The following is a 17,668-nucleotide window of genomic DNA, read 5'->3' as shown; positions in this document are numbered from 1 at the left end:
AGCAGGCCCTTCTGTGTATGCCAGGATCCTTGCTGCTACAAAACCTTTCTCTAGGACCTGTCTCCTTCCTCTTACCTTCCTGATCAACTAAAAGTACAAAAAGTTACAGGCACAAGGTGTTCTAACCTCTTGGATTTAGTGGACTCTTGAAGACCTGAGTCACCAGGTCCTTCATCAGATTTCCATATGGAGATGAGAATGATTGTGTCCACAGAAGCTGAGTCAATGTATCTTTGTTGCATATACTTGCTATATATAAACCTTTTTTTTTGTTAACTGTTCAATGATTTTGAATGTCTTGTCATCCCAATATCAAACCAGAAATGAGGGAATATCAGTGTTGAAACTGCCTCTAGTAGATGAGAAAAATCCAGGATGATAAAAAATTGTTCCAAGACCTAACTTCTAGTTTCAGCATCTTTTATGACTTTGGATAAATTATTTCAATTCTTCTTGGCCTCAGTTTTCTCAGTTATTATGGGAAGACTAGATATAAGGCAGGAGTGGAGGAGCTGTGGCCTCAAGGCTGCACGTGGCCCTCTAGGACCCTCAAGTGTGACACAATGGAAACTGAAGTTCACAGAACAATTCCTTTATTAAGGGGATTTGTTCTGTGAAGTTTGGATTCAGTCAAAGGGCCACACTTGAGGACCTAGAGAGCTACATGTAGCCTCAAGGCCGCAAGTTCCCCATCCCTGATCTAAGGTGCCTTCCAGAATGACCATTCTGTAATTCTAGAAAATTTTTGATGTAAAAGTTAGGTCACTTGTATTTTCATTAAAAGATGAAACCTATCCTATATTACCTGTGAGAATTTGGGAGCTTGTCTTTGATCAATTAATGTTTAGGGGAATGGCCTGACTGACTCAGGCTGGAGCCTTTTTAGTTCAGGTTCAACACTGGGACAAAAAGAGACATTTGTAGGTCATTGGACATTTAACAAAAGGAAACTTACTTCATTCTAACACAGAAAGGAAATTCAGCAATAATGCCGGAACATGTAGACACTGTCCTTCTGTTCTCAAAATGGAGACATATCTGGTCCGCTTTTTGTGACTTGTGTAGTCTTTTGGGACATCTGCAGAGTCCAAACTGCTGGATTCAGATCCCACACTAATCATCCTTTTTATGTCTTTAAGTGACCAGAAATGCTGCTATTAAAAGAGACAGAGCTTGAGTCTGATTTCACCCTGTACTCAGTCAGGTCCTGGATTTACCATCCTTTATTGGAAAAAAAATAGCTTAATTCATGTTGTGTGTGTGTGTGTGTGTGTGTGTGTGTGTGTGTGTGTGTGTGTGTGTATAAGTGTATAAGGCAGGGTGGTGGTATCTTAGTAGACATGATTTTATCAATTAGCAAGTGAGAGAAAAATAGCAAACTGAATGACTATCGGGCAGAGATTTTAAAATACTAATCTTCACCAAATCAGAATGAGAGAGCTTTATTCTTCTTAACAGCTCTCAATCAGTGGTTCTCAATCTTTTTGAATATGAGAATGTCATTTTCAGATGAAAACAAAATGAACGACCCTCACATTATAGCAATTCTGGTATTATTATCTTTACTTAAAAAAAAGTCAAAAAGTTGCTATTGAGTCAATACTTTAAATGATCTTGTATTTAATTCATCTTAATAACAGTTAAATATATTTGAGGAATAATGTGTATATGTGTGTGACATTTATTTAATGTATAGAAGGTAAGTTTGTTTATTAGCCATTTCATGAAATGACCAAGAACTGGAAAACATGGTATTGCATACTCCTCAAAATAATCCTATGGGCCACCCTGGTTTCCTGTAACTTACTACTCTAGGGATTTTTCTTCATTTTGGTATGGATCTTAACAGATAGAGTGGCAGCTACTTTATCAGTTTCCTTATTTGTGCTTCTTATATATGCAAAACTCAGACTCTGGACAAAATTTTGCTTAGAAGAAAAAGAGCAAACCTTACATAATTCTATAAGATGATTTGTAATTATAGATAGAATATGAAAGCAAACTTTCTTCTCTATCATGAGAGCTATTGTGGTCTCGACCTGCATGGATTGTCTGTATTCCCTTCCCTTTGAAATAAAGAAAGGCTGTTTTATAAACAGTCTGTGGAGCATCACTCATAGATAGACCTACATAGCCTCAAGAAGTAGCTTGGCTGTTGTAGAAATGTTCTCCAAGAAGAACGGCTTTTCTGAAAGAGAAAACCCATTCTCTTTGTATATATTGTAAACTTTCCATTGTAATAAGCTTTAAATTTTACATTGTGTCATCGGTAACTAATTAAGAAATGGTATCTGAGATTCCTGCATCAAGAGGTAATTTTATGAATGCAGCTTTAATGGAAACATTCTTTCTATGACCAGAAGGAACATGTAACACTGCCAGAAACTTACTTGGTTGTAGTCTAATTTCATTATATCCTAGATCCAGTGGTTGCCATGGAGTATAGTACTTTGCAGCAGGAGGCAAGCAATTACCATCTTATTAGTGGTAGCAATGAACTCCAGAATAATATTTTGGGTGATCGTTTGGCAGGTAAAAGCCAAGAGAGCAATCACAGTAAGCATGGGACCAGGTGTGTGGACAGTGTAAGTAAGCCAAGTAAGGTTGATGAACAAAACATCAAATGCACATCCCAACTCATCCTCACTCTCCCATAACAGAATTCCTTTACCTACTCTATTTCTTTTCCATCTTTCTTTATTTTCTCCTTTCTCTATGTCCTTTTTCTTTCCTTCCTGCTTTCCTTCCCTATTGTATTTCCTCCCTAATTTTACATGCCTTTTCTCTCTTTCTCCTACTAACCTAGTTTCCCCTGTCATGTGGGGCAGAATAAGTCTTCATTTTTCTGTCAGCTGGCAATAGGGTGAAAATGACATTATTACATGAAGGAGCCCCGTACATAACGTCAAACTCTGTTTTAATACTTCTATTAGTCTGGAAAAAGATTCTACCCACTTGCCATTTTGTTCTGTTGTGATAGCCACATTCTATATCACTGTATTCACAGAAGACATGATCTGACAGGTGATATTAATGGATCTTTGGTATAATGAAGTGCTTCATTAAAGGATTTTATGGTGTAAGAACCAGATTTCAGTGGTGCTTATCCCCAAAGATATTAGAGTGCATGAATTAAATTTATTCTTACAAGCTCTGTAAAGAAGGTTAAATAAGTAACAGGGAAGTGAGAACCCTAAGGTAGGGAAAGGAGAGGAAGGGATATGCAGAGATATGAAGGAGCATTGAAAGATGTAATGAGGTCAGGGAATTATGTAGAAATTTTAAAATGTTAAATACAGGACTTTACTGTGTTAGAAAGCCTTAATAACTTCTAATACCTATGCTTCCAATACTGACTAGAACTAGTAAAGAAGACTTGCTAAAAGAACTCATTCTCCTTTTTAGTACAGAATGAAATATTTCTTCTTATAACAAATTTGGAAAAAGAGAGAAAATGTCAACCAGAAATAAAAATCTGTGAAGTTTATTACCCTTACTTAAAATAATCGCATTCTGTTCTAAAAGGCACTTGAGACTGAGTAGTTAGAATGCCCTAAAACTGTGTGAAAATTACATGTAATTGGTATATTATTGTGATGGAATACTACTATGCTCTAAGAAACGATGAGCAGGTTGATTTTAGAGAAACATGGAAAGATTTGCATGAAGTAGTGAAAAATGAAATAAACAGAATCAAATGAGCATTGTATAGCAGAACTGTGAACAATTAAGCTATTCTGAATATTTTAAATATTCAAATCAACTACAAAGGATTTATGAAGGAAGATGCTTCCCACCTCCAGAAAAAGAATGGATAAATAGAAATATGTATAATGTGGTATTATATATCTGTTTATCTGTCATCTGTCTATCTACTTATCTTTCTGTCTGTCTGTCTGTCTGTCTGTCTATCTATCTATCTATCCTCTGTCAAATGGTGGTCTTCTCCAGTATGGGTTGGAGAGGGGGGAAGGGAGTACAGAACTTGAAGATGTAACAAAAATTAAATGAAATGTAAGACATTATATGTATTACAATTTTCTATGTCTAGTAATGGGAATGGAAATTTCTTTGGGAAGGCTTTACTGCAAAATCATTTCAGCCCAACTAATTAACTAAGATGCTAGTAGGACCCAGGAACTTTGTTTTCTTATATCCCTCTATTTCTGCTACTGACAAATTCCTTAGAAATTGGATACTAATGAATTTCAAGAATGTTAATTATTACCAGTTCTGTATGCTGCATTGAATTATACTAAATGTTGAAAAAGAGTAAGAACATTCTGCAGATATATAGATATAAGAGAAATAATAATAGCTAGCATTTATATGGTGCTTTTAAGGTTTCCAAAGCTCTTTATGAATATTATATCATTTGATTCTTACTACAACCTTATGAGGTAGGTACTGTTATCTTCATTTTACAGATGAGGAAATTGAGGCACTGAGACATAAAGTGATTTGCTCAGGGTCTCATAAAGCTAGAAAGTGCGTGAGGCTCTATTTGAACTTGTGGCTTCCTGACTCCAATTCTAGGACTCCCTTAACTCCATCATTCAAAAACTTCTGATAGGACTTTTACAAGTAAATTGGGATAAGGAAATAGACCACTTGCCCCAAAAGGGATATATACAGTCATGATTCCATTCTAAAATGAATTTAGCGTTGAAAGGTACCTCAGCAACCATCTTGTCCAATCCAAATCTGAAAGAAATCCTTGCTATTACAAACTTGGTAAATAATTATCCAGTCTGTAATCAGTCTCTGCTTGTAGACCCCAAAGGAGGGGAAACCTTTTGAAGCAGCTCATTCTACTTTCCTGCTTTTCTTAGGAAGTTTTTCCTGATATCAAGTTTAAATTTACCTCCTTAAACTTCCACCTATTGCCCTTGGTTTTATTGCCAATGAGGGTCAAGCAGAACCAATCAAATCTAAACTCCACATGAAGCCCTTCAGCTATTTTGAGACAGTTATCTTATTTGGGGGCAGCTCGGTGGCACAGTGGATACAGTGGCAGGCCCGAAGTCAGGAAAGTTCATCCCCCTGAGTGCAAATTCGCCTCAGATACATGCTAGCTATGTGACTCTGGGCAGGTCATCTCAGTTTCCTCATCTGTAAAATGAACTTAGGAAGGAAATGGCAGATCATTCCAGTATCTTTGCCAAGAAAATCCCAAATTGGGTCGTGAAGAGTTGGGCACAACCGAAATGACTGAAGAACAAAAATCTTATTTGAATTAGGAAGAAAATGAAGATACTTTAATAAGAAACTCATTACTTATATTTGAATGGATGTAGGATTTTACTAATGTGGACATTCCTTTAGTTATTTGTTATTCATTAATATCCATTAATTATAAGCAATCTCAAGGGTTATTTGGCATATAGTTCAATAAATAAGTATTTTCCCCATTGATTTTTTTTTAAAGAAATGTTACAGGGACTCTAAATTATCTTTTGTACCTGTCCCTTTCTTTCCATTCATGTGGCACATAGTCTAATTCAGAGCCTCATTACCTCTCATCTAGAAAAATTGAATAACTTACTGGTCTCCATAAGCTTTAATCTCTTTCCTTCTCTCCTACAGTGACAATAATAAAATACGGGTCCCATCCTATCACTGCCATGCTGTAGCCTTCAGAGCTTCCTCATTAATCCTCAGGGCATCAACTTAACATGAGAATGCACCCAGGAGGTCACCTAGCTCAACCCTACTATTTATGGATGTGGAAATTGAGTTGCAGAGAAGGCAAATGAGGGATTCAAGGCCTGCAGTGTCTTCTAAATAGACATCTTAATGTTTAAAGTCCTCTCTAGCCTGACTTAAATCTATCCTGCCTTATTTCATGATATTCCACTTTAGATAATCTGGGTTGTGGACAAACTAGTTTATTTGCCATTGACTAATCTCATCCTAGCACATTCCCAGCAGCGTACGTTTATTTGCAAATAGGATCATAGATTTAGAGCTGGGAGGGACCTTATATGGTATCAAGTCTAACTCCCTCATTTTTCAGATTAAGAAAGAGAGGCCCAGAGAGATTAAGAAATTTGCCTAAAGTCACATTGCTGGTGTCTGTGGTAGGAGTTTTGACCCAGATATTCTTGATCTGAAGTCTAGCATTTTATCCTCTTTACCACCTGACCTCCGTCTTGTGACCAGAATGTCTTGATCCTCCATGCCTAGAATGGACTCAGCCCCTTTCCAGTCTCTGCCAGTTAAAATATCTTTGTACCTTTAAGGCCTAACCTAGGTGCCAACCCCTTCAAGAAACCCTCCAGTTCACTAACAGGAGAAAAAAATCTCTCCTAGCTTAAATCTCTCATGTTTCCTATGTATTTAATAATACCTTACTCGCATTGTGTATGAATTGTTATATTGTATTATATTGTATCATATTGTATCATATGTCAAATCATATTGTATCATTTTATATCTGTCTATATATATATGTGTATATATACATACATACATTATATTCATGTAAACGACTCATTTCTTTTACTAGACTGAAACTTCTTTAAAGCCAGAGACTAGGACATTTTTTGTCTTTGTATCCTTGATGCCTAATGAATTTCATTGTATTTTAGAGGCACAATAAATGGTCTTTTAATTGTAGAATGTCAAAGTTGGAAGACATTTCAGGGGTTCGACTCATCCTGGAACCAGAATTGTGTGTACAACTTCCCCCAACCAATGATTATACTTTTTTCCACTTCAAGACATTCAGAGATGATGAATGAACTGTCTCCTGAAGCAGCTTCTTTCACTTTGGGGCAATTTTTTCCTTCAATCAGGCAGAAATTTGGCTCTCCCCACTCATCTCCCCACTGTTCCATTGGCCATCTTGGGCCAAGCAAAACAAGTCTAGTTCCTTTTCTGTTAGACAGCCATAGAAATACTTGAATGCAAAGAATATGCCCTCACTATATCTCCTCTTCTCATCTCCAAGTTAAACATTCCAATTTCCTTTAGCCAATCCTTCTGGCATAGTTTTGTTTTTTAAATTAAGTTTAATTGAACTATTTAGGGAATAAGAATTTACTTTGCTTCATGTCAATATTATAAACTCAGGTATTCACATTCTATGGGATTTAAAGTGGAATATTTTTTATACAAATGTCATGGTGAGAGTTTTGAATATTGAAGACATATAGATATAAACCAGATGTTACAATGTTAATAGAAAGAACATGGGATGAACTTGAAATGTTGGGGAAAAAACTCACAAAAGTGTTGTAGCTGTAAGTCTTTCTTAGTCACAAGAGCTGCCACTAAGAGGAATTTAATCACAAGTTATCCTGTGACTTTAAAATTACTTATTATTAAAAAAAAAAGACAATCTCCAATCAGCTAAAAAGTATTTTTTTTACAGTTCCATAGGATTCAAGACCTTTAATCCCCTTATCCTTGCCAAGATAATCAATGACACTAAATTGTTTTTTTTCCAATGAAAATGTGAGGAACCATTATTACCTAGTGCAATAGTGGGGTTGGTTTGCGTGGAAGATATTCTGTCTGGATTTTTTGCCGTCTTTCTCAATCTAAACTGGTTAGTGATCAGTGCTATCATTCTTAGTCTCTCTGTTTGTGTTAGTCAAGATTGGAGTAAACTATAGAAAAAATTAATAAGAGGAAGCAATTATTGTTCTGTTGTTTGCATAACTATTTGAATTAGGTCACAAAGTTGTCTTGACATATATCTTACTTTTGGCTCCTGTTGTATTTCTCTTCCCAGAATGGACTCAATGCCTTGCACCTGGCAGCCAAGGAAGGCCATGTGGGACTGGTCCAAGAGTTGTTGGGAAGAGGATCAGCGGTAGATTCTGCCACTAAGGTAATGTGTTCATGCTTAGGGAATTTATATTATTCAGGGAGGGGGCTGCAGAACTCAAATCTAAATTTTATGGCAGGTCAGTTCATTGAGTTGCTGGGACACCTGGAATCCAAACAGTACAACAGTGAGAAAAAAATACTGTTTCATTATACTGTAAAGCAGCTGAATGATTCCTTCTGTATATATTTCAGTTATGGAGTAGAAGGAAAGGTATTTGGCACCATCCATCTATACATTTACTTTAAAAGTGAATACTTTCCTGTGTGTGTGTGTGTGTGTGTGTGTGTGTGTGTGTGCGCACGCACGCAGGTGTATATGTGTGTGTGCACACACATGCATGTACATGCATACGTGGCCCTCTGTATGCATGCTGGGGGAGGTGTGGTTGACAGCTGAACTTTGATTCACATTGACATGCTCTCAGAATCCATAGGACCTATTAGCACAACCCTCTTTGAGAGTGCTTCATTGTTTCTTTTGATGAAGAGCACTCATTTCTAATGGAAGCCAACAATCCTTCTTGCTTTCCCAAGCTTTCTCATTCATTTGCATTTCCATGAAGAAAAAAAAAAAGAAAAAAATGTTTTCTACTCTAATGAAAAAGAAGGCTCTAATACATGGACTGAAATTGGGAGTGAAATTCAATATCACTATAAGGCATGACAATAGATCAATTACAATATCCTGTATTTGTAGAGTGGTTTTAGGGTTTACAAAACACTTTCTAATACAACAATGTAAGGAGAGCTTAAAAAGGCACATTTATATAGTACAAATGATACATCTTCTTTTGGAGATTTCATACTGAATGGTCATCTCTAAGAGGATGGCTCTCACATGTATGTATCCAGTCTTGCTCTCTTTCTCCAGCTACCTCTTGTCTCTTTTACCAACTGCCTCTTGAACATCTCAAAGTCAACATTTCTAATATAGAACTCGTTGCATTTTTTTGAAAATCTATTTCTCATTAATTACCAAATATCTCTAAGGTTTTAGATCACTCAGTTTCTCAACCTTCAGTCTCTGTTATTTTGTCTTCTAAATGTAGGAAAGTTCCCCTTTCCAACTTCCAATTTGCGTTCCCATTGACTCTTCTCGCAGTTTTCCTGCATCCCTGACTCTAGTAAACCGACAACCAGAGCCCTCAAAGGGATTAGAGACACACCTTTACATTGGCAAAGAAAATATTTAGTTAATTTTGGATGTTAGAGAGAGCACTAACAAGTGAGATCCAGAAAACCCTTACATAGCAAGTAGAAATGGAAGTTGAGTCTTGCATGAAGCAAGGGATTCTAAGAGGCAAAGGTGATGAGAGTGAGAGAGCAAGAGAATTGTCTTAAGAGGCAGAAGGTAGGAGATAGATGTGTTCAGGGAGAGCAAGTAGAACATTTTAGCTGGAGTGTAGACAGAGTAGATGAAGGAAAGTAACATGAAATTAATGTCAGTTTTTTGTTTTATTTTGAGATTTCATTAATCTTGAAATTTATTACAGCCCTTCCCAACAACGTTTTTCATGTAGATGATAGATATTTATCATATACAAATTAAAACATTTTAGCTTTATGATGAAAATACTTTTGACCTTGTGGACCCTCTAAACTCATCTTAGGGATGGCTCTGGTGTCCCCTGACCACCCTTTGAAAACCACCGGTATAGAGCAATAGATTAGAAACAGATTATTGTGCATTTTGAATGCCAAGTAGGAGCACTTTTATTTAATTCTAGAGATGATAGGGAGTCATTGAAATATATTGAAGGGGGAGCATCAGAGTCAATCAACTGCTTCATTCTTGAGATGAGGATAATGAATTTCATAGAGATTCTGTCATGAGCAGAACAAGAACTAGAAACCAAATCCCTTGCTTCTAATTTCATAGGGCTTGTTCTTCATGCATCTGCAGAATTTGATCCTATTGACCGTTTTTTCATTATGGATACTTTTTACTCCCTGGGTTTTTGTGACACCACTCTTGTTATCAGACATTTCCTGTATCTTAACTATGCCCCCAAGTCTGATCTTAGGCTGGATTCTTTCCACTTTCTGCCACCTTTTCATACTACATTTAGTTATCTTTTTAGCTTCAATGGATTCAGTTATCACCTGTACATAGTTGATTCCCAGATCTATCTATATATCTCGTGCTATCAGTGTGTAACTTGAAATATTGTAATAGCTTCCAGCTTGGTTTCCATGAATTCAGTCTTGGTTTTATCCAGTCCTTCTTCCATAAAGCTGCCAGATTGACATCCCTAAAGCACAGATTGGTCACGTCATTCCCTTCACTAAGGAGTTCCAGTGGCTTTCTTCTGCCTCTAGAATAGAATATGAGATCTTTTTTGGCATTTAACATTAGTCATGATCTGGCTCTAGTCTACCTTCCTAGCTTCATTTATTCCCCTTCACTCACTCTCTAATTCAGCCAAACTGGCATGCCTTCTGTTCCTCAATATCCCCTCTACATGTCTTTGTACACATTGTTCCCCACCCCACCTCCATTCCTGGAATTCTCTCCTTTCTCATCTCTACTTAGAATCCCTGTTTCTTTCACAGATCTGTTTAAATATCATAAGGGGCCTTTCCTGATCCTTTGAGCTGTTAGTACCCTCCCTTCTACTGATTTCCTCTGGGTGTGTATTTACTTATAAATGTATGCAGTTTATCCCAATAATTCTATTGGGATTGTGAGACCTTTAAGGGCAGAGTATTGCTTCAGGTCAGCAGGAATACAATTGTACTCTGATAGAGAATTGACTCTGTGTCCCCAAGCCTGGAACAGTGCCTGGCACACAGTAGGCCCTAAATAAATTCTTTTTGAGTAAATGAATGAACACAATCTTGCTTCCCTGAAAATGTAAACATAACAAGCTGTGTGGGGTGGCCACTCACAAGGGGTTGTTCTTCAAACTTCTCACAAAGAACATGTGGACACCTCTGGTCTAGCCCATTCACTCTGGTGTTGTAGCCTCATACAGTCAGGTCTAGGTTTCAGGAAAATGGCCACTACCACATGGTTCCAATTGAAATCTCTCAGTCTTAGATGTAATCCTGTTAGCAGGGAATGCACTTCCCCTACTCACTGCTTCAACTCTCAAATTCTTACTGATGTACTTCTATTTGCATAAAACTAACCACTCAAAATAATTAGACTTTCAGATCTTCAATATGACACTTTGTGATAATTCAAACATCTTAAGCACTGATGAATTAAAGAAAATAGAGTAATATAGTGAAGTTATAGTCCATATACGAAGGCTAGGTTATATTCTAGCACCATTGTACTCTGTTTTCAGGAAAGTGGGCATACACTTATAGAGACCTGCAAGGGCAGCAGATGAGTGGGGAAAACCCATATGCCTAGGGTAACTCTGGGACTATAAATTTTATTACACTCCTTCTGTCTAAGGAGCTATACACAAAAGTTCCTTGCTGAATATAGCTTTCTCCTTGAATAGATGCCTCCATCCCTAAGCTGAGTCAACCCACACATGATGTTTCAGCCAAACTAGCTGATTTTAGGGTTGTCTTCTCTGATCTCTGCTTCCGTACTATTCTTTTGCTCAGCTGGACTCACTTTCCACTTAGCTTCAAGTTTCACTGATACAATATTGATATCTATCTTTTCTGCACTCATCATTCCATGAAACTTCTGTATGCCTGTTGACCTTAAACAATGCTTATCGAGCAGTACAAGGGTGTGTTTATAAGCATTTAATGACCAAGCTCTTGAGGGTGGAGGGGAATGTATGGACACATATTTTTGAAGTTTAATCTGCATAACTGAAACTTTAAAAATTCTCAGAGATGGGGAACGTGCGGCCTCAAGGCCCCATGTGACCTTGTAGGTTCTAGACAATCCACAAAATAAACCAAGCTGGGATTTACAGTGATTGCTGATTTCTGAGGTATCACAATGAAAATTTAACAGTCATTTACAGCTGATTAAAGCAGACTCCAGTACACCCTTGTTGTTGTCCAAGTTTGTAACATTTTGTGGGTAGAATCATGCCCACATGAAACATCAAGCACAAGGGTATTTTATCCTATTATAATGAAAACTTATAAGCATTCTGAGGAAAAACTAAGATTTTTACAACAAAGGAAATGTTGGGATTACTCTTACTTTCTATATTCTTGTTTATTTATTTTTCTTTTTTTCTCCCAAACAGAAGGGGAATACAGCTCTACACATTGCGTCTTTGGCTGGGCAAGCTGAAGTTGTCAAAGTTCTGGTTAAGGAAGGAGCCAACATCAATGCCCAGTCTCAGGTATGAATTCAATTTTCTTCTCTAACAGTCATGACTTTTCATGGAAGGGATTGGGTGAAAATTCTATAATGAGCCCAACCAGATTTCAGACAAAAATGTGCCTTAGAAGATCTTTGGTTACTTATCTTAGTTATTTTTTTATATGTAGTTACTGTTGTTTCATGGAATAATTTCTTTTTTCTAGTAATATCTAAGATATTTCTTCTTTTCCTAAAACTCTGCCCAGTATTGATAAAAATCTTACTAGTGTCCTTCTGAGCTCTCAATAGGGATCTTAAACATAAGCTATGATTTTAGAAATCTCTTTTTTTTTTGTGAAAAAAGCATTAATAATTCAAGTATTCTTATATTTTTCTATAAAAGAGTTCAGTTATTCTCTAAATATTTGTCTCTTTGTTACAAGAGTCCTGTGGCCCTGTCAGGGCTATAACATCCTCTGGCATTGGCAAGCTCTCCCAAATGGTGAAGGACTCAGATGGTGTTTGCCTGGGCACAGCTCTCACTGGTTTTATGACGTGAATCATCATTACCTAGCATTCTGGTGTTCTCTAAGATTTTGCATGGCTTACAGCTGCTCTGCAACAGGGTTACCCACAACATAAGGGAACACAAAAGCTGAAAAGTAGAGCAAGGCACCCACACCATCTCATTCCTCAGCACTGTGCTGTCACAAAATGGTCTAGTCTGGCTTTTACTTTCTGTTCCTTCCAGCACAGTTAGCTTGAGAGCGAAACTATAATAATCTGTTTGAGAAGGCCGTCTGAGGCCTGACCCTGCTATGATACAGGTAACCTTAGGGTGTGAGAGGCTGATGCCTTCATTAGGATTATGGGCAGCAGCTGCTGGCCTCTTGCTTCCACTACTCAACTGCTTTTGCTTTCTGTGTTAATACTTCATAAATTTTCATAAACTTTGAGTTTTTTGGTAGGGAGGAAAGTAAATAGGCGTTTAGTAATAGAGGGATTGTAATTTTTCTCACATATCTACTACTTTCAGACCAATTCTTGTCTTTCCCTCTGCCACACATGTACACAGAGAAAATGGATTTGTCCAAAATATGTTGGATTCTGTTGGGAAAATACCTTAATTAAGATTCTCATGGGGAGTAGTTCTTCCCAGCTTGGGCCATTTGATGGGTGGTCAATAAATCAGGAGGCAAGACTAGAAGATGGAAAATTTACTTAGCATTAGTTCATGGACCTTGCCAGGTAGACAACAGAGGCCCTACACAGAAGATGATATACACATAAAAATGGTTTTACCCAGTCTCAGGGTAACATCACGCAAGAAAAGGAAAGCTTCATCAGACTATAAAGTGAAACTGCTTGGCCATTTTCCGTACTTAGGAGATTGATAGTAGGGACAGAATTTCAGGAGGAGAATGTGCTAACCTTGGAATGTCAGAAATTGGGAAAAATCAGATTTGTTCCAGGGGGATAATATTTTCTCTGCAGTTAATCTTATCAGGATGTTCTGTTTGGGAAGGAAATCTCTAAGATAGTGAATCCCTTCAAGAAATAATCTATCAAGTTTATCTTGCCAGCCTGAGAGTATCTATTTACAACCACATAACTCTATTTCTTTCAGTTCTAAGGTTACTTTTCCTTAGGTGAAAATGTTTTCCTCGGACTCACAGTACCAAAATTTATACACTTCCCTCACAATTCTCTGGTGTGTGCTTATGTACGGAGGTAAAAGTCTTTGCTTCACCCTCTTCCTTGCCATTTGCAGAAATGCATTTCTTGTCTTTAAGGAATTTACAAATATCATGTATTATTATTTTTTCTCCATGAGAAAATTTATTTCATTACAATCTAGACTCCAAATGGGGTTACAAATATGTTTTCTATTATTTCTTGCATGCCCATAATATGAGTACTTTGTTCAACTTGTTCACATAAGCCCTGACTCAAAAGAACAAAGTGATATTCTTTAAAGTACATAGCATCTTAGTCCTGAAATTGCAGAATATTCTGAATTCTATGTTCCAGAGAAAGTGATGACTTTCTTTTCCTTTGTGATGAGAAAAAACTCTTAGTCTTTTAGGGGGTGGAAAAATGAATGAAAAAATATTTGCAATTGAATTAATTCAATAATTTGCTTTAGGTGCAGATTAATTTAAATATTTTAAGTAGTTAAATGCTATATGTAAAGATCAGAAGTTTTAATTTGTTTTTAGGAATTTCATTATAGATTAGAAGGAAATTCAATGTTAAAAAACTTTTCTGTATCTATAGCACATATTTCTGAAATTGATGATTGATATTCACATCACTGTGATTCTTGGAAAGATATTTAACTTTTCTCTGCCTCAGTTTCCTGGCCTGTAAAATGAAGATACTAATAATAACATTTATATTTATGGAGCGCACAAATCACATCAGTATTTTACCAAGAAAACCCAAATGCCATGAAGGAGAGTTGGATATGACAAAATGACTGAACCACAACAAAATACTTTAGGAAAATCACCTTTGTTAGTTGTGTGGAAGGCAGAGTGGACTAGGAAGACACATGCTGTAGAGGAGTCTAAATAAGAGTCTATTGCAGTTATCCAGGTGCGAGGTGATGAGAACCTGAACTAGAATGTTGGCTGTGTGAATGGAGAGGGAGGAGACACATTATGGAATTAGAATCCACAAGATTCAGCAACTGATTGGATATGTGGGATGAGTGAAAGACTAGGATAATACCCAGCTTACAAACCTGAGTGAATAAGGTCTGAAATTGATGTGTAGAATTATACCTTTCAATGGCTTGGCAATAGAATGTATTCTTTATTGGACTACATCTATATTAAACTTTTTAAAAGGTTAATGGAACTTGTGTTTTCTTGCTCCTGTGAGACTTACCTGAGCCAAGAGTTCCTTGAGAAGAAATATTTTACTTTGATGAATTCAGGAAGCATTAGGCAAGATGACTAATTAGCACAAGTATTTTCCCAATAATGGCTACACCACCATACATTCAATTTCTAGAAGAAAAAAACGAAACAAATAGTATTCAGCTATTTCCCACCCACCACCCCTTTGGAAGTGGGTACAAAGCCAGACTATAATTGTGTTTCTCTATTTAAAGAGTTGAGCAAATTGCATAGCTATGTTTATTTAAATGGATAATTAACATATAATTTCATCATATTTTTTAATTCATACATGGTGCTGCTGGCAGTTTTAATGTTGAAATTCCATTGGTACTAGGGGTAAATGCCTTATAAGAACATTAGGCATCTGAAGATATGGCAATTTTATAGACATCAGTTCTAATCACCCCTCTATGGAATAGATCCTTTGATTTGTATTGTAAGTATGGTATATAGGAACATGAATTCTATTGATTAACTCAACAATGAGTTACATAATTGAGTGAACATTACAGGTAAAAGAATGACATGGAAATCTGGTCTTTCTCTATTTTGTTCCAAATGCCATAGCCATCAGTCATCATAATGGTTGTGATAGAACCAACACTGACCAGGATTTCTTCCTTGTGAAACATGAAATTAGGTTAGTTTTCTCCTAAACTGTCCCTAAGTCTTGATTAGCTTAAGGGACTACATCTCCCTGTATCCAAGTCCACTGCTGTAGCCTTGGACCATATGGATGTGACTCTGTAGTCACCGAAGGCCATTAAAGAAGCCCACCCTTCTGAAGTTAGGGTCCTTCAGACTTGGAGGCTGTTCCAAGATCATACCAGTCACCACATGTTGCCCTTCTGACCAGACATATTTCTGTAAAGGGATGCCTACCCAACAAAACACTGGGGTATTCTTGTTGAATATCTTTTCCATGCTGTGACTGAGTGTACTTCCTTTTATTAACTATTGAACAACCTGCAAGTACCTTATTTAATTCTAACATTGAACCTAAACAAATAAACTAAAGACTTTAATCCTACCTCCTAACATCAACTCTTTCCACTAGAAGGACCAAATATGTATTTTTGGAAAAAACAAAATTGGTTGTGGTTGTCCTTCATTTTTAAAGATGACCAAAAAGACATCACCGTATTCTGGCTGTGGCTGATCAGACCATTATAAAGTTGGATGCTCTACCACAGGTCGGGAACAAATAGTTCATGTGAACATTTGGGATCGATTCTCTAAATTTGTGCATCTCGCATTTCTTTTGAACTACTTACATTCTGCTTTGCTCATAGAATGGGTGATGGGTGATCCTGTGCTGGTGTCTCCCATTCCCACAATCAATTCCAAAGTTCTTAAGAAAAACTTTGAGAGTGTCTTTGTATCACTTCTTCTGGTCTTCATGTGAGTGCTTGCCCTGTGTGAGTAAATGTGCATTTGGCATTGTATTTTTGGAGAAATCAAAACTAATCTGAATAAAGAAGGCTTTTATTGGAAACTCAGACCAAAGTTCTAGCTTTGCACATGTTTGAGACAGGACAGAATGTTCACTTATAAGCTTTTGTTGCCAGAGCCAGTGGTGTGCCATATGGAAGCGGTTCACTGTGTTGGCACTCTGGCACTCTGGCCAACTGTGTGGGCTTCAGTCATGTCCTCTTCCCTTGCAACTGTTCCCTTCACAACCTGATTAAAAATAGTTTGTGACAAAACCAGTGGAAATCACACCTGAAATACATCTGTCCTTCCATCTAATTAATGGTTTCTTATCAGATAGAAAGTGCTTCATTGTGAAGGTATGAATGTGTGAGGTAATCCTGTATTTGAAATTGCTGATAATGCTCTAAAGGGAATGTCTGAGCCCATACCAATACCCCTAATGAGATTTCTGCTGCAGTGAGGAAGTCTCTTTTTGAGATAAAATATTCAGAATTGCAAAAACCACTTGTTTTGAAAAGGCTTGTGGGGGAGTATGATAGCTATTTTCAAACATCTGAAGGTATATCATGAGGAAGATATTTTAGACTTGTCCAACTTGTCCCAAGAAAGCAGAACTGAGAAAAACAGATAAAAATTGGAGAGATTTTCAAAAAGGGGGAAAATAAAACTTTTGATTCAGAAGTAGATGGATGCCTCTCACTGGAGGTCTTCAAGCAAAGGTTGAGTGACCACTTGTCAGAGATGCTCTCAAAATCAAAAGATCATAGATGTCAACAAGTAAAACACCTTCACTTTATAGAATAAGAAATTAAAATCCAAAGAAGTTATAATGGGCCTAAGGTCAAGGAGTTACTAATCATCAGAGGCAAGAATCAAGCCCATGTTCTCTGACTCTGAATCCAGCACTTTCCACCATACCAGGGATGGGGAACCTTTGTTCTCGAGGCCACTTGTGGCCCTCTAGGTTCTCAAGTACAGCCCTTTGACTGCATCTAAACTTCACAGAAGTTTTGGTCAAGTGACTGCACTTGAGGACCTCTAGGAATACATGTCGCCTCGAGACCAAAGTTTCCCCATCCCTGCACCATACCATTCTGCCTCTCTATCAAAGGTATATTTTTGGTTTAGATATGGATAGGACTAGATGACTCCTGAGGTCCTTTTCACTCTGAGATACTGTAAAAGAATAGTTAAAAAAATGAGTAAAAATGAGTAATGAGAAAATGGAAATGAAGAAAACAATTAAAATAATTTAAGAATATAC

The 17,668-nt window shown here is 37.0% G+C and overlaps 1 protein-coding gene across 37 annotated transcripts in view; it reads left to right on the top strand.

The window, feature by feature from the left end:
* ANK2 (ankyrin 2) overlaps window positions 1-17,668 on the top strand; it is a 763,693-nt gene that overhangs the window by 543,898 nt on the left and 202,127 nt on the right. For all 37 annotated transcript variants that reach the window (XM_072624644.1, XM_072624649.1, XM_072624647.1 and 34 more), the window contains 2 exons: window positions 7,739-7,837; window positions 12,006-12,104. In XM_072624644.1, coding sequence (XP_072480745.1) covers window positions 7,739-7,837; window positions 12,006-12,104 — 198 coding nt within the window. The remainder of the gene's footprint in view (window positions 1-7,738; window positions 7,838-12,005; window positions 12,105-17,668) is intronic.

Source organism: Notamacropus eugenii, chromosome 7, assembly GCF_028372415.1.
Source record: "Notamacropus eugenii isolate mMacEug1 chromosome 7, mMacEug1.pri_v2, whole genome shotgun sequence".
Lineage (NCBI taxonomy): Eukaryota > Metazoa > Chordata > Mammalia > Diprotodontia > Macropodidae > Notamacropus > Notamacropus eugenii.
Note: the sequence above shows the minus strand (reverse complement) of the source record. Positions and strands in the feature narration are given on the sequence as shown.